This window comes from Argopecten irradians, chromosome 8, assembly GCF_041381155.1.
Source record: "Argopecten irradians isolate NY chromosome 8, Ai_NY, whole genome shotgun sequence".
NCBI lineage: Eukaryota > Metazoa > Mollusca > Bivalvia > Pectinida > Pectinidae > Argopecten > Argopecten irradians.
Genome location: NC_091141.1, coordinates 25,374,065 through 25,398,373, shown reverse-complemented (window position 1 = coordinate 25,398,373; position 24,309 = coordinate 25,374,065). Strand labels below are relative to the sequence as shown.

Genomic DNA, 24,309 nt, shown 5'->3' with positions numbered 1-24,309 from the left:
TTTTTTTTTGTAGAGTTTGGTGTTTCGGCTTTATGTACCGGTAATCTAGTCACTTTCTTGGGGGGGGGGGGGGGGGGGTCCTGATCATTTTCATCACTGAATCTTTTTCGAATTCGTTGAAGCTTCGTACTGTTTAGCTGGTCCCTTGGTCTATATTTACACCAAAACACAAATGGTCTATTATCCCCGAGTTATCGCGCCGATATCTACACCAAAAAAAATAAATGGTCTATTATCCCCGAGTTATCGCGCCGATATTTACACCAAAAAATAAATGGTCTATTATGCACGAGTTGTCACGCCGATATTTACACCAAAAAACAAATGGTCTATTATCCCCGAGTTATCACTGTGATATTTACACCAAAAAATAAGTGGTCTATTATGCACGAGTTGTCACGCCGATATTTACACCAAAAACAAATGGTCTATTATGCATGAATTGTCATGCCGATATTTACACCATAAGCAAATGGTCTATTATCCTCGAGTTATCGCGCCGATATTTACACCAAAAAACAAATGGTCTATTATGCATGAATTGTCATGCCGATATTTACACCATAAGCAAATGGTGTAGTTTTACTTTTTTCTTTGAATTTTTCACTTTGGCGTACTTATAGAGAATTGTCTACACTTTCAGCTCATATTTACAAAATATTCCTATGCTTCATTGGAGTAAATCCAGTCTGTCGCTGCAAAATTGCCCGAATTGCACTTGCCAACTACTTCAGATGGAGATCCAATTTGGTTTCCCTTCCATTCAAGAAACTGCATATGGCCTGAAGGATGGTCTAAATGCAAAAGGTGATTTGAATAACCCACCATCATCACCAAAATATAAATGAAAACAATTGAATTAAATGCAACATCTTACATTTTTAATTTCAAGGACCATAACATCTGATGATGACAAACTCTCACAATGACAAATATCTGTTAAATAATAGCATATATACATATCATTTTTAAATTCTTCGAAATGATAAAGAAAATTTTTCAATCATTTAAACTTATGTTTATCCTTTTAATTTGCAAGCTTAAATTTAACAATGAATGGATTTTAAGAATCAACATACAATTTTTGATACATGTACACCATACAAAATAAGCTGAAAAGGAAATCGGTTTTAAAGGTACCTTCAACATATTAAAGGTAGTTCAAAGACGACCCCACCTGAAGCTGAAATGCGTGTGGCAGTATGGTATGGTTGGGATACTGTCTTCATTTGTCTGGATTTTTTTTACCAAAATCAGGGCCTAGATTCATCAACACTCCTTGCCATTAAGGAATTCTTTGACCGAAAATTTTCCATAGACAAGCATTAATGATAAATAACCATAATTATATCACAATCCCGTCTCCACTCTGATTATCACTTGTAAGGCTTCTAGCACTTTAGCTGTCCATCTTGATCGCCAGGTGCAAACAGCGTTGATTGACAGGCCATTATCATCATCCCTAGTGGACAAGATGTTTACGGTACCGGTATGTGGTTTAAATTTTGATATTTTCATATTTAGGTTACTTTACATATTTTAATTTCATTTTTTGATACACTAACCCTTCAGATTTTCCCTCAAATTTGAATTTTGTAGTGCTTTCCTAGTAAGATTTTAGCATGTTGGTGAAACTGGGCCAATGTTACTAACATATATATGTATATGTAATATATATAACAATTTTTTGAAGGCTGTACATGAGTTATGTAGTGTGATAGTAAGATTGCCATGATATTGCTATATTGCTCTGAAGAAATAATAAAGTACATGTATTTTATGAACAATACCAGGCTCTATAGATACAAGATAAGAGAAAAATATTTCAGTCTTAGGAAGCAAGAGAATAGCTATTTTTCACTATATATTTTTAGTGAATGAACTATTTACCACATTAAATGCATGAATTCACCTTGGGTTTTTGGACGAATGACTGCCCTTTAAAACTTTTCAAAAACAAATCAATCAAGTAATATCTGATATAAGTGAAATTGTAATTTGTTAAAATGTAAAATGGTTCACTGACCGAAGATCATCAAAACATACTTAATTAGAACAACACATTGTCAATTCAAATACATAAAAGGAATATTCAAATCAGTACATTGCAATTGCTTATAAATTTGAATGAGTCAGTGAATGCTACCTTTTGAATCAATATGTACTGTAGCAACACAATATTGGTATGGCAACAGAAAATGATAGAATATACATATATGTTAACTTTTCTCATTGTCACGAAAAATTGAGATTTTCCCTGCCAACACCTTTACAATGGTATGAAACGAACTTGCGTAATTCTAAGTCTGGCCTGATAACAAGGAAAAGATCACTTGTTTTTTGAGGCTAAAACTTTCACTAAAGCGTCCCTTTCTTTAAGTGCTTTCCAAGCAGCATCTTTCTCCTTCTTTGTTGGTGTTTTCTTTTTCTGGCGTGCTGCCTGAATTTTCCTATATGCATCCAGGACCTGTTAAATGTGACCCATGAATTAAACCAATAGCTAGATAACGGGCAGAATTTGATCAAATACTGCTACAGGATGATTAAGACTGCATGCAGAATAAAAGAACTTCACAAGTAGAAAACATGAATTGTGATAGAAGACACCAGGACTCTAATTTAACATTTTATGTCACTTGCTAGAAATCGCAAGTGCCCTAAATTTGAACTTGCTCAAATATCTTTTTTACTTGTAATTAAATCTCCATATTCAAATTACAGGTTGTTCGAAATTCGATATTGATGACAACAAACTAAAGTTTTTTTTTTAAATTGCTCAATATTCTTTTATGTACTATCATTATGAAGCAGAAGTTTATATTCTATAACACCTTTATAAATTAAATTGATGTTAAGGTTGATATCACAATAAAGCAAGTCCTTCTCCCTTCCACATACCTCAGCATCAGCTGCAGAAAGTTTCTTCCTAATCTCCTGCTTCTTGATCTCCTCCTTGGCTCGTTCCAGTAGATTTTTCGTCACCACAATGTTATGTTGACTGATTGCCTTAAGTTCTTGTTGTTTTTGACGTAGCTCTGTCAGAATTTCATCGTCTGGATTGTCTTCAACTTTATCTTCCATATCTAATATCCCTGTATATAAAAATAACCATGAATAATAATAAAATCTTACACAGGTCTGTCAAGTTTTACAGGAATATCTCAAACCTCATGTCAAGATTTTGGCCATCAACCCTCTGCAAGCTTCAACCAGCCAAAAATCTTTCACTCCGGTTGAGATATCCCCTGTCCACTTGACAGACCCATGTAATATTCTATTAATCTGCTTTGTGATTCAAACAAGTATTACTTATATTAACCCATGGTCACAATGCCATACATCTGTTGATTGGCTGAAGTATAACATTACAAATGTATAACTACACATGTACAGTGGAACCTCCCGAAACCGATCATGGTCGGTGCATATAATTTCGGCCGGTTTAGAGAGGGTTCGGTTTGGAGAAGTGAACCGAATACCGATCATTATGATCCGAATTTAATCGATCGGAAGTCATTTTTTACACTAGTGTACCGCATGTATGGCTAGTGTTCGTTAAAACCGACCGATATTGATTGTTAATGTAAATGTTACCACAAAAGAGAGAATCATACGTTTAAAACGAATGGATTACAACAATCTTGACTTTGTTACCGCTTATAAACGTAGTTTAGTTAGTTAATTGCGTGAATGTTCTTGGGGATGTTCTTGTCTGCACTACATACATACGGCCGATCGCTTCCGGTTACGTCAAGAATCAAATTATATGGTCTAATTACACGATGATCAGTCGATGCCGGTCATTATATGACATAGTCATTTTCTAAAACAATACATGGCTTTGGCTTCTTGATACAGATATTACGTTATCCGACGACTACATAAGTAAATAAAAAACCCGTGTGATTTGAATACGAAACTTTCTCTTTATTACTAGCTCTGCTTGTTTTCCCACAGTAAACAAACTGCGTGCACGTGGTAGACCTTCGTTAAATATCTAAACAATAGACATTATTAAATAATCACACCCCCATCTCGGGTATAATTACCATGTACCTATAGCCTTCACATCTGTATTCATGCCTCAGGACATGGCATGCGACAACTATGGTACAGGTACGTGTGTATTTCACGGTCGGTTGATCAGACCTCAATGCAATCTATCGGTGTCGCTCAGGTAAGGCCGGTTTTCAGAAGTGTATTTAAGTTACATTTGACTATTTCGATCTCGAAATCGGTCCGGTATTCGGAATTGGGAGGGATCGGTTTTGGGAAGTTTTATATACTATTAATAAAGAGGAATTAATTCCGTACATGACATCCATGTTCGGTTTCTAGAGGTGATCGGTTTTGAGAAGGTTCGGTTTTGGGAAGTTCCACTGTATAATGGAGGTGAGTAGGTATACCGACCTTGTTCCTCCAGTTCACGTTTGATACGTTTCTCCAGGTGGATAGGATTGCCGATGTTTAACTGTTTGGCTAAAGCTCTGGGGGATATTGCTGGAGCTTCATCTGCAGACTCTGAAATTTTAAAAGCAAACTGACATTATTTTTCAAAGACAACTTTCAACTTCTGACACCTAAGTCCGAGAGTTTTGTCATATTATGGAGGCATATTTTGCCATGCCAAAAATCAAATAAGAAAATTGTAGAGACACTTAAAAAGGACCAAATTTAGATTTTTTTTGGTAAACCACAAATCTATTTGCACAATAAATGAATTAAAGAAACTACATGTAATATGGTATGCATATTTTCAATATGTATTTCATTCAAGAAAAAAGAACCTTTAGCCATGAAGAGAAATAGGATAAAGCGATGGGAACACTTATTGGGTCAAATAGGGGTAGTTGACTTATACACTGTTTTACCCATACACTGATATTATTCATGTGACGTCTTTGAAATAAAAAATTAGAGAAAGGTCACTTGACTCACTTCATTAGAATTTACAAATCCTAAATTCAGAAGAAATTAATCTTGGTTTAAAAAATACCCGCTACTCAGTATCAAAATCGTTGGTAGCTTTTATCACCTAACTGGACCTGTAATTATTAGAATCAATTTGTAACAGTTACCTCCCCCTAACTCTGCCATAGCATCATCCATAGGTGTCATGATGTTTTCCTCAATGAGAGCTGACACCAGTCGCTGTGTGAGGGGTCCGAATGGCGATTCATCAACATTGCTCTGTTCAGCTTTCTTCAGTAAGGTTGTTACGTCGGGACAGCCACTGTGGTTGTTATTGGTACTCCGCCGTCTATCATTTATCTTAGCCCCTACAAAAATATTTCACAATACACATGAATAATTCCTTCAATGATCAGTGGTCAATTTTCGATTCAAGATTTAAGATGCTACTACACTGCTGACAAATAATACTTTTTTTCTCAAAAAAAAAACCCAAAAAAACCAGGAGCAGACGAATAAGTAACTTTCTTCAGTAACAAAAATTACTTACTTTACACTATTACCACCATTGAAAAGTTTGTTTACTTCAAGATAAAAATATTAAAAATAATTAATTGCATCCCGAAAAAATTCTGTGACACTATGTCCTATATGACATGAAGTACTGGTAACGTGCATGCACCAAAAGCAAAATAAATTATTATATATCAATTTTGTGTTAATTAGACATATCTATACATGATTAAACACCAATTATTGTTCAAATGATAAGTATGGTTTATGCTCTGTCGGTAGAGGAGCATTTTTAAAATATATTTTTATATACATATTTCTAAGGGAAAATAAATATCAGAAGTAGTACATATGGGGTCACAAAACATGTTTAAATAGATGATTTTTCTCTTATTCAATAAAATGTTTAAACAAATGATTTTTCTTTTATTTAATTTCTGTCAGTTCAGGAATCACTGAATTATCATTCTGAAACCCATTCATATCTGGTAAACTTGAGTATACATGTATGTCACTTAATGAGCACTGGAAGTGAATTTATTCACTGCATGCAAATTTCGCTTTTAATATTTCCTTTTCATTGATATATTCAAATGCAAACATATGAACAAGGGCAAATTTTTACACTTGAATAATTCACTATTAATTAAATCTGCACAACACAAAAAATTATCATATTATAAACAGTTTTAATGCTGATTAAGCAAAGAAATCCACACCGGAAAAGATCCATGTTTACAGATTCTTGATCCCAAAATCACATACATGTATATTGCAAACTCTGAACTCTTTTGATCACTCGGTAGAAATCTCACATACCGTCTCTCTGTTCCTCTAAGAGATCTTCCTCTGCCCATCGGTCTGAGAAGTGTTTTCCAAGAGCAGGCACCTTAAAATAATCAGCGTCATCTTCATGACTAACAAGCAGATCCTCCAGAACTTTGATGTCCTCTCCAGTGACGTCAGCACAGTAAGGTTCGACAGACACCCAGAAACGATTCACAGCATCATTCTTTGGTAACTTGGGCAAGTCTATAGGGGAATCAGCAGCGCCATCAAACTCACCTTTTGTCTGTTATTAAACGTTAGAATATAGTATTAATTTTTATAACAAACAATTTTGTACATACCGTATTCAACCCAACAAGGGCCCATGTCCCTATAAGCCCCCCCCCCCCCCCCTATTCTACTTTTTGAGACCTTATTTCAATGCCCAGGCATACGAGAAGACCAAAACTATCATAACTGTATGGGTTTGCAAAAATTTCATCTTGTTAAGCACCTTTTCATTTTTTTAAACGTCTTGGGCACTTATTGGGTCAAATACAGTATGTTCAAAATCACTAGAAATATTTCATGACTGTGACTGTCGTATGATTGGCCATTCAATGCCGTAGGTTTGATTAGTTTATGAAACTTTAACTTAATCTTTTTGTGTTGTTTCAAAGATATCAGATGTATATGGTGCATGTACGCGAGTCTATTTACAGCAAAATGTTTTATTCATGTTTCCCCTTGTTGAATAATTTTTTGGTTAAGTGTGTGATTCTATTTACAACAGCGTTATATAATTCTTTGTTATAATTGAAAGGCTGTGCTATGAATCCTATGATTTATTTATTGGTTTTATTAATTTAACTTATGCGTCCTATTAATTGCCAGGGCCATGCAAGGAAAATTCAAGTTTGTTGGTGGAGGATAGCCATATTACCCAGAGAAAAACCACCGACCAGTAATCAGTACCTGGCAACTGCCCCACATGGGATTCAAAGTTGTGACCCAAAGGTGGAGGGCTTGTGGATCACTCGGGCCCATGCTATGCTATGTTATCCGAGTATCTTCCATGATTTATAATCAATGTACAGTATACCCACCATGTAATGGACTTTCAAGCGTTGTATTTAAAACCTACCAGAAACTTTTTTTTAAACAATTTGGTAAGACACAGTATTGTGATTACTACGATTGCACAGAAGTGATGTTCTAGTAACTCATGTACCTGGTTTATTTTGGATTTTGGCCGACCAGGTCCTGAAGGGGTCTGATGAACGGCTCCCTTTACTGGAGTCTCTGTAGAGCTCTTGAATTTCTTACTTGGCTTTTCTTCAACCACTTTTCCTCGTTTTCCTGGAGTAGGGGTCTCTGGTTGCTAAAAACAGTCAAATGATTTTATATGTTAGTATTTCAGTAAAGCATTAAGACTTTTAACCTTTAACTATGCAAGCAATATTTCTTCACATCAGTAGCAGTGTGAATGATAAAAAGGAAAGATATTGTGTACTGCTTGAAAACTCAATAAAAAAATGAGTTATATTAATAATAAAATATTTCTTCACATCAATTTGATTGAAATTCACACAAACAAAATATTGGAATGAATTCACATGAATGAAATTAACTGCATATCATACATATTTTATTCATTACCTGCTGCAGACTGAATTAACTACACATCTTTCACCTTGCTGCAGACTGAATTAACAAAGCTACATAACTTTAAAATATCTCTGGAGTAATTTCAGTTAACATTGTAAAATCTTCCCAGGTAATTACAAATTTTATTTGCAAAGTAACTCACTACACAATAACACACAGTATCATCTCTTGTGGAGAGAGCTCACTACACACAAAAATCTCTTGTGAAATGAGTTCTTTACACAAAGTAAATTGTATCTTGTAGTGTGAACTCACTACATACAGTAATCTCTTGTGTAGTGAGCTTACAACACACAGTATCATCTCTTGTGTAATTAACTTATTACACAGAGTATATTATATCATGTGGAGTGAGCTCACTACACACAATATCATCTCTTGGGGAGTTAGCTCACTACACACAGTATCATCTCTCATAGTGTCAGCTCACTGTACACACAGTATTATCTCTTGTGGAGTTAGCTCACTACACACAGTATTATATCTCATATTGTCAGCTCACTGTACACACAGTAATTTCTTGTGGAGTGAGCTCACTACACACAGTATCATCTCTCATAGTGTCAGCTCACTGTAAACACAGTAATTTCTTGTGGAGTTAGCTCACTACACACAATATCATCTCTTGTTGGAATTAACTCACTATTGTATTATCATCTCTTGTGTAGTGAGCTCACAATACACAGTATAATCTCTTCTGGAGTTAGCTCATTACATACTACAGTCTCTTATGGGGTGAGCTCGCTACATACTAGTCTCTTATGGAGTGAGCTTGCTATATAGCTACATACTACAGTCTCTTGTGGATTGAGCTTGCTACATACTACAGTCTCTTGTAGAGTGAGCTCACTACATACTACAGTCTCTTATGGAGTGAGCTCACTACATACTACAGTCTCTTGTGGAGTGAGCTCACTATATACTACAGTCTCTTGTGGAGTGAGCTCACTACATACTACAGTCTCTTATGGAGTGAGCTCACTACATACTACAGTCTCTTGTGGAGTGAGCTCACTACATACTACATTCTCTTATAGAGTGAGCTCACTACATACTACAGTCTCTTATAGAGTGAGCTCGCTATATACTACAGTCTCTTATAGAGTGAGCTCACTACATACTACAGTCATTTGTGGAGTGAGCTTGCTACATACTACAGTCTCTTGTGGAGTGAGCTCACTACATACTACAGTATTTTATGGAGTGAGCTCACGACATACTACAGTATTTTATGGAGTGAGCTCACTACAACCTTTTACCTTGGTGGTGTGAGCTCACTTCACAACATACTACCTTCCCTGAAGGGAGCAGTTTACTGTCATCTTTTCCTGTAAGCTTACCAGGATCTGCTTTTCATGTTCCAGCTGTTTAAGTCTCAGCCCTGCTGATGCCAGCAATGTCTCCAGATCACTTTGTATAACCTCCAGTTCTTCCAGACTAATCCCCTCATCTTCAGACCGAGTCAGAACTACAATAAACAAAATGTTTTATTTAAAATGATTTCCAAGCCGAGGAAAAAGGTTTTTTTCCTTATTTTGGATAAAAGACCTGTGGTTTTTGAATTTGAGAAAATGCCATTGTACGATAATTAAAATCGAGATTTGGGAAAATGTCACATGCAAACGTTTGGGCCCAAACCAACTGAGTGGTCACCCATCCTAGAGTGGGCAGCACTCATCGCTGCTTGAAAGTACCGACACTCATCCAAGATGATCCATACTGCCACAAAAGCTAGCTGATGGACAATCCATCTGAAATACCCATACCCAAGTATCGTCACATTACTCCCTTCATCGATGAGCTTTGTCTCAAAGCTTTCCATGGTTCAACCGGGCATCCTAAGCACATACAACTGTCCCTGCTGTTGTTATAGCGGAGCCACCTCATGAGATGAGCCCCACTAGTCACCAAAGCAACCAGTACCAGGAACATTGTGCTTCCCGTGCTATCTGAAGGCAGCCTACAGGATGCCAGGCCATTCGCTGTCACCAAATGTAACGTGTCCAGGCCCGAATTAACGGAGAGGTCACCCATTCGAGAGTGGGCCGTGCTCACCGTTGCTTAATTACGATACAAAGTGATGATACTTATATATCCGAACAGCCACAAAAGCTAGCTGATGGACTATGCAGCTGAAATACCCATATCCAGGTATCGTCACAAAAATAATAAAATGTATAAATTAAATAATAACAGACATAGCGAAATTTGCCGGTCTGATGGACATGTCCGCCAAAATTTGACTCGGACCGCCTATTTTAAAATCTGGTCCGGACCGACCGTCCGGCAATTATTGAGTACCTGAAGTCATTAAAAATGGCATCTCTGAAGTATTACGAGCCTGGCAAAAACGTAAACTGCATAAGATAATCATGAAAACAGCTGCCTGGATACTAATAGCAGGAAGTTATCTTTACTTAAAAAATTCACACTAATGTTTGGTCCGGCAAAACCTTGTTCTGTCTGGGTTACTCACAGTCCTTGCCGGTCTGAATGTTCGACCATTTTTTTCAACTTTCGCGATGTCTGTAATAATGGCACTATAGGTTTTATATATTTCCAGTGCAGCTTGTGTATAATTCCAGATGCTTGAATGCATTTCACTGTACCAGTTAAACAAGAATTCCTCTTTTACTAACATTCCACATTTAGTATTTTTGATATGTGATAATACCTGCTGTGTATTTAGGACATTCTGTAGTATGATCCACTGGCTGTAGGTCAGGGAATTGTAGAGGGCAATCCTTGTCTATAATGCCCTTGCCTTTCCCTTTCATTTTCTGTTTACATCATGGATCTGTAATGAAAATAAAAACGGTGGTTTATTTGGTTCAATATATAGTATAAACATCCTATTATATAACAGCTAGGGTCATTTAAGGACTACCTTCCATATGCATAACATGTATACAATAACTTGGGTATGTGAATGTCTGTATGTCTTGGGGGGCTGCAGTATATTTATTATGAGTCTCGATCCTTGCATTATGATTGTGGTACTCTTCTCTTTTCATGTAGTGCTAGATCACTGAAGCATGCTACTAAGACAACAAACACCACCCGCACTGTATATGTAGTAAAGCTGATCTTGCCACGCGGTACTGACAGGCTTGTAAGCTTAGTATGTTTGCAGCTCAATTTCAGCCTCAAATTGGTCACTTATGAAATTAAATGGGAATATAAATATATATACATGTACGAGAACAATTTTGAATTCTTAAAGAAGTATAGCAGAATTTGACTGGCTTAACCACATCCATGACCATGTACATGTAGTTCAATCTCTATAGAATTTAGCAAGAGCATGGAGGTTCCCAATCTGGCAGGGTTTTTTTTCTTCTCTCCTTATAGCTGTATCATATGAAAGGCAGTATTTTCTACCTCTTAAAAGTATAGAAATAGTATATTTATATAATTAAATACTACAAAAATATGTTTTTATGAATTTTATGTTCTATTGTTGTTAGGTTGTTATGTTTACTGTAGCTATTTTGGGGTATAGTTAACCCGTACCCATTCCAACTCGTACCCACCAACCCGTACCCAAAATTGGCGAAGTCGTACCCAAAATATTTGGCGAGCTCATACCCATGATTGCTAAGCCGCACCCATCAAGTTTCATTGGTTTTTTAAATTTAATCACAGGTATTAATCCTAGTTTCTTCTGTGTATCTGATTCAATATATCACTGGCCTAAATAATGCATAATTGAGTCAACATTGATATTATATTCCAATACCTGGTAAAATCAGAAAATATCTGGTAACATTCTATATACTTTTCAAGATTACAAATACACTACAATACATTATTCAGTAATGTTATATTTGCATACACATGCACTTTGATATATTTTCCAAGGTATAACATCTGTAATAATTATGTGTATTAAGTATAATTCTAAATCATCTTCCGTGGCCATTGTGACTTCACACGGGAAATGTTTAATCATTTTAAAAGCTGATTTTCTTTTTGTTTGACTGTCTTTTAAAAAAAATCCAATGAAGCAAAATAAATCGTCGTTTTTAATCAAAGGGGGAAGTCAAACAAGAGGCCCAAGGGCCTTAACGGTCATCTGACTACCTTGGCAATAGCTGTATAGGAAATTAATTAGATATGATGTCATGGTTGAAAAATAAAAACACTTGGTCATGACCATGTAAGGATCATTTAATGCAAGTTTCAGTCAAACTGCATGGGTAGAACTTCAAGAAGTTAAAATGTGTTTTCAAGATGGCGGCTTTGGTGGCCATCTTGGTTTTCGGGTCAACCCGACAAATAACAACACTTTGTTGGGACAATGTCAGTATCCTTAAAATTATTCAGACAAGTTCCAGCAAAATCGCACTGGTAGAACTTGAGAATAGGTTCAAACTATATTTTCAAGATGGCGGGAGTGGTGTCCATCTTGGATTTCAGATCAACATAAGATATAAAAACACTTGGTCACGACCATAACAAGGATCATTTCATGCAAGTATCAGCTAAATCACATTGACAGAATTTGAGAAGAAGTTCAAAATTCAAGATTTTAGAATATTTGACCCCCCTGAACTTGATAGTTGGTCAAGGTCATTCATTTCAATAACTTTGGTAACCCTTCATCCCAGCATGCCAAAGGCCAAATATGAGTATCCTGGACCCTTTGGTTATTTAGAAGAAGTCATTCAAAGATTTCAGCCTATTTGACCCCTGTGACCTTGAAAGTAGGTCAAGGTCATTCATTTTCACAACTTTGGTAGCCATTCATCCCGGCATACTACAGACCAAATATGAGTACTCTGGGCCTTATGGTTATTGAGAAGAAGTCGTTCAAAGATTTCAGCCTATTTGACCACTGTGACCTTGACAGCAGGTCAAGGTCATTTATTTTCACAACTTTGGTAGCCCTTCATCCCAGCATGCTACAGGCCAAATATGAGTACTCTGGGCCTTATGGTTATTGAAACGAAGTCGTTCAAAGATTTCAGCCTATTTGACCACTGTGACCTTGAGTGTAGGTCAAGGTCATTAATTTTCACAACTTTGGTAGCCCTTCATCCCAGCATGCTACAGGCCAAATATGAGTACTCTGGGCCTTATGGTTATTGAGAAGAAGTCGTTCAAAGATTTCAGACTATTTGACCACTGTGACCTTGAAAGTAGGTCAAGGTCATTCATTTTCACAACTTTGGTAGCCCCTCATCCCAGCATGCTACAGGCCAAATATGAGTACTTTGGGCCTTATGGTTATTGAGAAGAAGTCGTTCAAAGATTTCAGCCTATTTGACCACTGTGACCTTGAAAGTAGGTCAAGGTCATTAATTTTCACAACTTTGGTAGCCCTTCATCCCCGCATGCTACAGGCCAAATATGAGTACTCTGGGCCTTATGGTTATTGAGAAGAAGTCGTTCAAAGATTTTAGCCTATTTGACCCCTGTGACCTTGAGAGTAGGTCAAGGTCATTCATTTTCACAACTTTGGTAGCCCTTCATTCCGGCATGCTACAGGCTAAATATGAGTACTCTGGGCCTAATGGTTATTGAGAAGAAGTCGTTTAAAGATTTCAGCCTATTTGACCCATGTGACCTTGAAAGTAGGTCAAGGTCATTTATTTTCACAACTTTGGTAGATCTTCATCCCAGCATGCTACAGGCCAAATATGAGTATTCTGAGCCTTATGGTTATTGAGAAGAAGTCGTTCAAAGATTTCAGCCTTTTAGACCCCTATGACCTTGAAAGTAGGTCAAGGTCATTTATTTTCACAACTTTGGTAGATCTTTATCCCAGCATGCTACAAACCAAATATGAGTATTCTGGGCCTTATGGTTATTGAGAAGAAGTCGTTCAAAGATTTCAGCCTTTTTGACCCCTGTGACCTTGAAAGTAGGTCAAGGTCATTCATTTTCACAACTTTGGTAGCCATTCATCCCGGCATACTACAGACCAAATATGAGTACTCTGGGCCTTATGGTTATTGAGAAAAAGTTGTTCAAAGATTTCAGCCTATTTGACCACTGTGACCTTGACAGCAGGTCAAGGTCATTTATTTTCACAACTTTGGTAGCCCTTCATCCCAGCATGCTACAGGCCAAATATGAGTACTCTGGGCCTTATGGTTATTGAGAAGAAGTCGTTCAAAGATTTCAGCCTATTTGACCACTGTGACCTTGAGTGTAGGTCAAGGTCATTAATTTTCACAACTTTGGTAGCCCTTCATCCCAGCATGCTACAGGCCAAATATGAGTACTCTGGGCCTTATGGTTATTGAGAAGAAGTCGTTCAAAGATTTCAGACTATTTGACCACTGTGACCTTGAAAGTAGGTCAAGGTCATTCATTTTCACAACTTTGGTAGCCCCTCATCCCAGCATGCTACAGGCCAAATATGAGTACTTTGGGCCTTATGGTTATTGAGAAGAAGTCGTTCAAAGATTTCAGCCTATTTGACCACTGTGACCTTGAAAGTAGGTCAAGGTCATTAATTTTCACAACTTTGGTAGCCCTTTATCCCCGCATGCTACAGGCCAAATATGAGTACTCAGGGCCTTATGGTTATTGAGAAGAAGTCGTTCAAAGGTTTTAGCCTATTTGACCCCTGTGACCTTGAGAGTAGGTCAAGGTCATTCATTTTCACAACTTTGGTAGCCCTTCATTCCGGCATGCTACAGGCTAAATATGAGTACTCTGGGCCTAATGGTTATTGAGAAGAAGTCGTTTAAAGATTTCAGCCTATTTGACCCATGTGACCTTGAAAGTAGGTCAAGGTCATTTATTTTCACAACTTTGGTAGATCTTCATCCCAGCATGCTAAAGGCCAAATATGAGTATTCTGAGCCTTATGGTTATTGAGAAGAAGTCGTTCAAAGATTTCAGCCTTTTAGACCCCTATGACCTTGAAAGTAGGTCAAGGTCATTTATTTTCACAACTTTGGTAGATCTTCATCCCAGCATGCTACAAACCAAATATGAGTATTCTGGGCCTTATGGTTATTGAGAAGAAGTCGTTCAAAGATTTCAGCCTTTTTGACCCCTGTGACCTTGAAAGTAGGTCAAGGTCATTCATTTTCACGACTTTGGTAGTTCTTCATCCCAGCATGCTACAGGTCAAATATGAGTACTCTGGGCTTTATGGTAATTGAAAAGAAGTCGTTCAAAGATTTCAGCCTATTTGACCCCTGTGACCTTGAAAGTAGGTCAAGGTCATTAATTTTCACAACTTTGGTAGCCCTTCATCCCAGCATGCTACAGGCTAAATATGAGTACTCTGGGCCTTATGGTTATTGAGAAGAAGTCGTTCAAAGATTTCAGCCTATTTGACCACTGTGACCTTGAAAGAAGGTCAAGGTCATTTATTTTCACAACTTTGGTAGCCCCTCATCCCAGCATGCTACAGGCCAAATATGAGTACTTTGGGCCTTATGGTTATTGAAAAGAAGTCGTTCAAAGATTTCAGCCTATTTGACCACTGTGACCTTGAAAGTAGGTCAAGGTCATTAATTTTCACAACTTTGGTAGCCCTTTATCCCCGCATGCTACAGGCCAAATATGAGTACTCAGGGCCTTATGGTTATTGAGAAGAAGTCGTTCAAAGATTTTAGCCTATTTGACCCCTGTGACCTTGAGAGTAGGTCAAGGTCATTAATTTTCACAACTTTGGTAGCCCTTCATTCCTGCATGCTACAGGCTAAATATGAGTACTCTGGGCCAAATGGTTATTGAGAAGAAGTCGTTTAAAGATTTCAGCCTATTTGACCCATGTGACCTTGAAAGTAGGTCAAGGTCATTAATTTTCACAACTTTGGTAGATCTTCATCCCAGCATGCTACAGGCTAAATATGAGTATTCTGGGCCTTATGGTTATTGAGAAGAAGTCGTTCAAAGATTTCAGCCTATTTGACCCCTGTGACCTTGAAAGTAGGTCAAGGTCATTAATTTTCACAACTTTGGTAGCCCTTCATCCCAGCATGCTACAGGCCAAATATGAGTACTCTGGGCCTTATGGTTATTGAGAAGAAGTCGTTTTAATGGAAAGCACTTCGGGTCAGATGACCTAATAAAAACCAATGCCTTATAAATCATTGAATAAATGAAAACAGCGAAATTCAATAGAGAAACAATAAAGATTGAGAAAAAACGTGTTGCGTCAAATTGTTGCTGCCGTATAAATAATGTGGGTTTTTGTCAAGAAAACACACGTTAATTTTTGTTATATCACAAATAAACCATATTTATAATCAAATATAACTAATGTATAGAATAAATCTTGGTTTAACAGCGCTGTTTATACATCGTTATTTTCTCTTTTTCCACTCAACGTTGCATTCACATGTATAAATTAAAACATATTTGAAATTTACTGGCGCATATTTCAACTTGCGAGGTACAGTGGAAATGTCACCCTGAGAGGATGATATGTTAATTTAACATATATATTTCGTTTTTCAGTGTAACGATACAAAAACATTTGTTTGTACAACACAGTTGAGTTGACGTCTACTGATGTGCTCCCGTGGCTGTCCCTTTGATCAATCAGTCAGTCAGGTATAATTGACAGGCACGCGAAGTGTATGGCTCCTCCCCCATTAAATATCATTGGCTGACGAGCTCTCAACACACGTGTCTGTCAATATAATTATACAGGTGATTGACAAGGCGGCGTTCCTCATTGGTTTCTGAACCGACCTATGACCAAGTTATTTGGAATTTCTTTGTATTTTGTATGATTTTTAAATCATGGTTCACCAGAAAATCTACGACTAGAATTTGTGTTAGACTAAAGATAGATACGGCATACAATATATGCTACTACCAAGTACCGACGGCCGCGATGTCTGAAAAGCTAAATACTGTATGAAAAAGAAATTTCCCATTGTAATTCATAGAATAATTGGAGAAAGTTATCATTTTTATTTTTTTACTATTGTAATTCACACATGTATACGTACAGGCATGTGCCCAGTTTCAAGTTCTATTTACAGTGCATGACCTGTATCGGATAGTACCAAAGAATAAATGTTAATTTATTAAATATGTTATTAGAAGTTGAAATAATTTTCAATTTTATTCCTTATGCCATCTGCATCCAATTATTGCGATGTTGTGTGTCATTATTTGGTTTTGTATTGATGTACAGTAGCAGAATACACTTTATACCATCTTCACCGTCTTGTGCAGAGTTTGGTAATATCGGAATGAATAGTTAAAAACACAATTTAGGCTATAGTGAGCTATATATTACGATATGTTTTTCATGCATTGACAAATTTTCTATTTCAATATTGTAATTTTCTCTAAATGAGCCATTCTCTCAATAGGAATACAATTTGTTCAAAGAAAATTTCAGTTTATTTCTGGTGATGGTATCATCTTACTGTTACAATCTTCCTCAATGCCACCACACCTTTCTTAGGTTTGGTACCAACGCAGCACGTTCATATGAAATTGATTATGTTCTATTTTTGTTTGACTCGAAATCCCAAGAGCGGGTGTAGAATATTTTCAATAATCTGTATTTGTCATTTTTTTATTAAGCATTTAAGTAAAATGTATTAACAGAATTTGAGAACACATCTTACTGGGACATTACATGTATACCGTCATACGTCATTTACAATGGAATTCTTTACCGTCACGCATTCAATTTGGTGTATATTTTATAAAAAATATATATATTTATTTTTTTTTTTGGGGGGGGGGGGGGTGTGTCTATATTGCATTTATTTATTTTAAACGTGCCTTTATACGAACTGTGATAGCTAAAAAATTCCTAGTATTTTAGAAAAACCAGATGCAGAGAAGGCTGGGGCAAAATGCGGGAAGGAAATCTTTGATATAGATCTATTGAGAGAATGGTCCAAATAATCTTCAAATATGTTTGTGAAATATTTCTCTTTTATTTAATTTTTTATATGCATTGTAACAAAATTTGACATCAATTAATTTTTACTTCATAATTATTTTGAATAATTATGTTACATTCATACACGACCTCGCAAACAATAATAACAGCAACAAACAGACAGACATTATTATCATGGACTTTGCCAAAGCCTTTGACAAAGTCCCACACAAACGCCTACAATACAAATTAAAATACTACGGCATAACAGGCAACACACACAAATGGATCACAGACTTTCTCTCACAACGCACCCAAACAGTAGTACTTGAGGGAAAACAATCAAATAAAATACAAGTAACTTCAGGAGTCCCTCAAGGAACATGTTTGTGCCCAATTCTGTTTCTCATATACATTAACGATTTCCATCAATACATGCAGTACAGCACACTCAGATTATTCGCAGACGACAGTAGTAGTATTATATACAAAACAATAAACAACAAAGACGACACAATAAAACTACAGAAAGATCTGGACGCAGCAGCAAAATGGGAAACAGACTGGCTAATGAAATTTCACCCAGATTTATGCAACAAAACGCAACAAAATACATCACAACTACACACTCCACAATCACACACTCGAGCAAGTAAACTCAAGCAAATATCTAGGACTAACACCACAAAAAAACCTAAAATGGGACATGCACATAAATAATATCACCGCAAATGCAAATAGATCACTAGGGTTTTTAAAGCGCAACTTAAAAATTAATTCACCACATATAAAAGCACACACATACAAAGCACTAGTTCGACCCAAACTGGAATACTGCTCTTCCATATGGGATCCCCACAACACACACCAAATTCAACAGATAGAAAAAACACAACGCAGAGCAGCAAGATATGTTTACAACAAATATCACGACACCAGTTCAGTTACAAACATGATACATCAACTCAACTGGCCAACACTACAGACACGACGGCTACACACAAGATTGATACTTTTCTACAAAATAATACACAATATAGTTGCCGTCGAACACCAGACCATACTCATACCAGTAGACCACAGAACCAGACACTCCAATCCACACTGCTTCAGACAAATCTCTGCTACAAAGGACACATACAAATATTCATTTTTCCCACAAACAATAACACAATGGAACCTCCTCCCTGTAGCAGCAGTACAATGCACTACACTGGAGGACTTCAAGGCACATATTTCCAACGTAGCCCTTGAAGCCCCCACACATTAGTTCTGCACTCACCTTTTTATCTATATACTAAAAAAAAAAAAAAAAAAATCACAAATCTAATCCTTTCACACCATTGCACCCCTACAGGTCCCCGTGACATAAAATTATACTTTGACGGCGTCCCGTATATAGAAGAAGAAGAAGAAGAAGAATAATAATAATAAGCTATGGGAAAATACACAAGAGGGGGGAAATGTAAAATCACTAATTAAAAATGAATAAATCTTGGCTGGAATCTCTTGCATACCGTTTTATGATCATTGACTAGAAGCATATGATCGAACACAATATATTAAATTTTATATAAATCACAAATAAATAAATGAAGTTTAAATTTTATGATGGGTACGAGTTCGCCAAATTCCACGGGTACGGGTTCGTTAAACTTGGGTACGGGTTCGCCATGCTTGGGTACGAGTTCGCCAAATGTGGGTACGAGTTTGTTTGGGTACGAGTTTGAATGGGTACGGGATCGCCATAATTTGCTATTTTATACATAAACTAAAAAAATGGTTGAACAAAATTAAAGAATCAATCTTGTACATATACATTTATATATTTATAGTAAACACACGTTTAACAGCTATCAATACATGCAGTGTTATTTAGGCATTAAACATCTTTCAGTTGGCATTCATAGCCAAGAATGCCAACTGGACAGAGGCAAATCCAACATGAATTAAGCGCACTAGCACACGGTGCAGTGGTCTGTTATCGAAGGCATATTATTGTAATTATCATTGCTAGCACGTTCAATAAGAAGCATGTCATTTCCAAAATTTCCATAAAATAGTTTACTAATCTATTACATATCTCATTAAAAAAAAAAAAAAAAAAAACTAAACATCCATGCCCACTTGCGCATTGTTATCGTGCAAGCTTAGATATTCGTATTAATCATGTTCAATTAGGGTTACAGCGGTTATTTTATTTCTAATGCACAAAACAGAACATAAATAACGTAAATTTAATCAACAAAAGCGCATATCTTTTGTTTTATGCCTACCTTTTGATGTAGATTCTGAAACCAGCAAGCTTTCTGGTTCTTTCACTATTGAAGAATAAACCAATCAAAAATGTTTTAAGAAAAAGTATTGAAAATCAACCAATCAGATGGAGCGTAACAAAACATTACGGCAGTACCGGCAAGATGGCGGAAGAAGAAACAAAACTTTGGTGGTTTGCCGTTCAGTCCCGTTTTGTTTTATTTTGCATGCAAGTACGTGATATGGTTTGATAATAATTGTTGATGCCAGAATACTCAACACGTGTTTCTTTAATATTAGAAAAGTTAGTATTTTGAGTGGTCAACAATTTCCCTCTTGCTCAAACTGACAACGTATCCACTTGTTTACATATCTCAAGAGGCATAACGGGCCTGTATCTAAATATCGTTAGTTTATGTTGGATCTACTAAGTATTTCTGTTTGTTAAACATGACATGTACAGTTTTATTTGTAAATATGAAATAATTAGATATAAAATAATTATACATAAAATAATATACTTAATTTTTCATTTATAAATACATGTATTTTTAGTCTAATATTAAAACAGATATTTTAGAATAAGTAATAGTGCATACCCCGAGATAAAATACAAATGTATGGTGGCATATTACTGCCACCACTTAATATTTAGAATTATCTCGCCAAAATTACCACGATAAGTTGACTTATTGTGATAATGAAGTTGACTTATTAATGATTGTGATAATTATATATTGAAGACAACTTTTATTGATGCTGTAAGTCAACATATAATTAAACTTATCATGTTAGTTATCTTGCTAAGGCGACATATTTCAATAAATATATTGTGCTTATATACATGTTACCAGAACAGAGCTTCGATTTCCAAAGCTCTTCACGTGTCGAAATTAAGAGCTGAGTTCACTCTTATTAATTGATGGCAGGAATATGCCACCATACAAATGTACTTTATTTTAAATATATTAATAAAATTAAATACTATCCATAGTATAATTAACGCCTGTCCATCTGCCCGTTATTGGCAACTTAATAGTAGGGCAGACAATTTTTGCCATGTAGCTGGTCCTTTGACCGGCAACTTTTTGGTTCAGATTAAAATAAAGATATACAAAACAATTGCAGAAAGGTTGAAGATCAAACTGTACAAAACAAATTTTCATAATCATTAATATTCTAGTTTTCAATCAACTTTGTGAGAGTGCACGATACTAAAACAGATATGTGGATATTTTTGTTTGTAAAACTATTACCTTGCTAGTATATAAACTACATGAATGAATTGTAACTTCGTAAGGACCAGTAACTTTTAGGGTTAACCGGTCCTTATTTAGGACCAGCTAGAAAAAATCCTTAAGGGAGAACACTGATTACAGTAATATATTAAAGTTATATGTGCCATAACTTGGGGAGAATTTTAATGTGTTATGTTTTCTTTTCAGTAATCTATTGAAAACTGTAATGTTTAATGAATTAATTTAAGCTGTGAGAATCCTACAAATGGACAGACAAACAATGGTGGCTTATAAACATTAGTTACACATCACATAGAAATATTCTTGGTTTTTTTATGCCTTATGTATGCATGGTTAAATGGAAGCATTATAGCATATTTGTACCTGCAGAAATCACTTTAATTACAATATTTATACTCATATCTGTCTGTTTACACAGGTACCTGGCACAAAATTTTTTAACCAACAGTATACATATATATATTATAGTATCATACTATAATTCATTATATTTGTATACAGTTGGTTAAAACATTTCGTGCAAGGTCCCTGTGTCTGTATAGACACAAATTTGTCTGTCAAACTCCTCCATAACTACTTGACAGCTATTTGATAAAATTTGGTACACAGGACCCTGACATAAGTGTGAGATGAGTAAACTATATATAGGGTTCTGTCCCCTGTAAATGGAGTTATTACTCAATTTATGCAGTGAAGGGTTAGTCGTCCAATCTCGCGACAGTTCTAATTATAATGATTTTAGTTAGTAGCTAGCAAAAATCATTTTCAGCCTTCTTATTTATAAAATTAAAACCAACGCAATGTTGGTAACTTTTGGTGGTGAATAACATTAAAAGCTCTTCTTGATTCGTGAGTATGAAAAATATGGCCCAAATTTAGGTCTCTAGGCCTCTTGGTTATTAAGAAGAAGTCTGTTTAAGATTTTCACCTATTTGACCCCTGTGACCTTTAATGAAGGTCAAGGTCATTCATTTGAACAAACTAGGTAGCCCTTCATACCAGCATGCTGTAAGTCAAATTTCAGGACTCTAGGTCTCCAGGTTTTGGAGAAGAAGTTGTTGAAATGGAAAAGTTGACGCTGGACGGCATAAGCTCACTTGCCCTTCGGGCAGGTGAGCTAAATATACCTGTATATATAGATGGCCTAGCTAAGATGAGTTAAAAACAATTAAATGCAAGATTTCCTGCTTAATCTATGTTAACAGTGAAGATTCATTTCGCTGTTTTGCCATCTGGTGCATTGATAATCAACTAATGTGTGTGAATTAGGACAATGGCTAGGATGTGCTTTGCATGCATGTGTATAGGTTAAAAAGCAATCAATCTGAAATGTAGGGTCCTTTTATTCAGCATCCAATTTTTCTTAAAAAAAAAAGATATAATTTTGGCTAACAATTACAAGTTGTAAGGGCAGATAAATCTGTAATATGAAAAGTTTTAATCGAATGAATATTTATTTATATAAACTAATGTTACCTAATATCTGCATAAAGACATTAATTTTATTGATTGCATCAAATACCTCTGCTGAAAATCTCAAATTATTTCCTCTTAATGTATTTTACATTTGTTACTCGGCAGAGGGTAAGCATAAACATATATATAAATATGTATTAAGACTTATAAAACACAATGTGATTGTCATGCACGATTAACAAATATCAAGTACTGTTTTCTTCCTACTTTTCAGTTCACTTTCAACATTTGTGTACCAGACCATCATCCTGATGTCTTCAACCCACCCATCACAGACAAAGATTCTTGGAACTTTGTAGACAGAGCTGTGAACGTACTTCTTTGTGGATTCATTCGATGGGATGGTGTCTATTTCCTACACATAGCTGAACATGGCTACACATATGAAAACTGTTTGGCATTTTTCCCTCTTTATCCAATGCTCATCAGGTTTTTAAGCAATAGTGTGTTTTTCCCCCTTCAATTCGTGATGACATACAGATCAGTGTTGATGATGTCAGCTGTAATCTTAAACCAGATTTTATTTATGAAAACTGTTATGATTATGTATAGATTTGGAAGAAACATTTTAAATTGTGATCTGCTGGCTTATAAAGCTGCCTTGTTGTTCTGCATAAACCCTGCTAGTATTTTCATGGCTGCACCATATTCGGAAATTCTTTTTTCTTACTTAATATTTTCTGGTATGCACATGTTCGAAAGAAATTTCACGATTTCTGCTTCAATTTTATTTGGACTCAGTGCACTAGCTCGTTCAAATGGCCTTCTATACTTTGGTTTAATTCTACACAAAAAGTGTAAAGATATTATCCATCTTCTAAAGCTTCTCAACCCAACAGCAAGGGCAGATAACTGGTCTATACCAACAGCTGTATGGTCTATGTTGTGGATAATCCTCCTACCAGTTATCATTTACTTAATGCTCTGTGCTTCACCATTCTTTTTATACCAGTATCTAGCTTATAAATGGTTTTGTACAGAAACACCTTCAGACATTCATACACTTATATTTGAGTATGGAATGAGTCAAGGATATCGTCTCAAGGCATATAATTCAACAGTTTGGTGCAGTGACAGCATTCCACTTCCATATTCATACATTCAGAAGAATCACTGGAATGTTGGCTTCATGACTTATTACCAGTTAAAACAGATTCCTAATTTTCTTCTGGCCGCACCTGTGACATTATTGAGTGTTTCTGCAATAATCTGCTACATTCGGGAGAATTGGAAGACTGTTCGTACACTTGATCTGATAGAGTATTTTGAAGAATCAAAAAAGACTGATGAAGTGGAACAGGATGAGGGAGTTTTCAAAAACAGGAAATTGTTACCCTACATAGCACACCTGGTTTTCCTCACAGTATTTGGATGGTTATTTATTCACATTCAGGTAATGTATGTTTAATTAAACTTACAGTAGTCCAATTTTCCTTTGATCACACCATATTCCAACCCATCCTCGATACTCTAGGGGTTACTATCACTGATGTTATGTCCAGCCCTGGAACATGTCATAGTAAAACTATAGTAACCCCTGGAGTATCGAGGATGATTCCAACCAGGCTTTGGCATTGGACATGTCATGTACCATATGGTGTAAAGGCAAAAGGAAAATTGGATCACACATTCATATAC

The 24,309-nt window shown here is 36.0% G+C and overlaps 2 protein-coding genes across 3 annotated transcripts in view; one reads left to right on the top strand and one right to left on the bottom strand.

Moving 5' to 3' along the window:
- Positions 1-859: 859 nt before the first annotated feature.
- Positions 860-20,094, bottom strand: LOC138329962 (transcriptional adapter 3-B-like). Its single transcript, XM_069277274.1, has 9 exons — positions 19,957-20,094; positions 10,535-10,657; positions 9,201-9,328; positions 7,424-7,573; positions 6,244-6,496; positions 5,079-5,279; positions 4,411-4,521; positions 2,899-3,092; positions 860-2,467 (listed from the first exon to the last, which is right to left on the bottom strand). Exons 2-9 carry the CDS (start codon positions 10,635-10,637, stop codon positions 2,330-2,332), a joined length of 1,278 nt encoding a protein of 425 aa, XP_069133375.1. The 5' UTR covers positions 10,638-10,657; positions 19,957-20,094; the 3' UTR covers positions 860-2,329.
- Positions 20,057-24,309, top strand: part of LOC138329961 (GPI mannosyltransferase 2-like) — a 7,271-nt gene continuing 3,018 nt past the window's right edge. The window contains exons 1-2 of one of the 2 annotated variants that reach the window (XM_069277272.1): positions 20,057-20,169; positions 22,886-24,064. In XM_069277272.1, the coding sequence (XP_069133373.1) occupies positions 20,101-20,169; positions 22,886-24,064 (1,248 nt within the window). In that variant the 5' untranslated portion in view covers positions 20,057-20,100. Of the gene's footprint in view, positions 20,241-22,885; positions 24,065-24,309 lie in introns of both variants that reach the window. The other variant, XM_069277273.1, reaches the window with a different exon arrangement.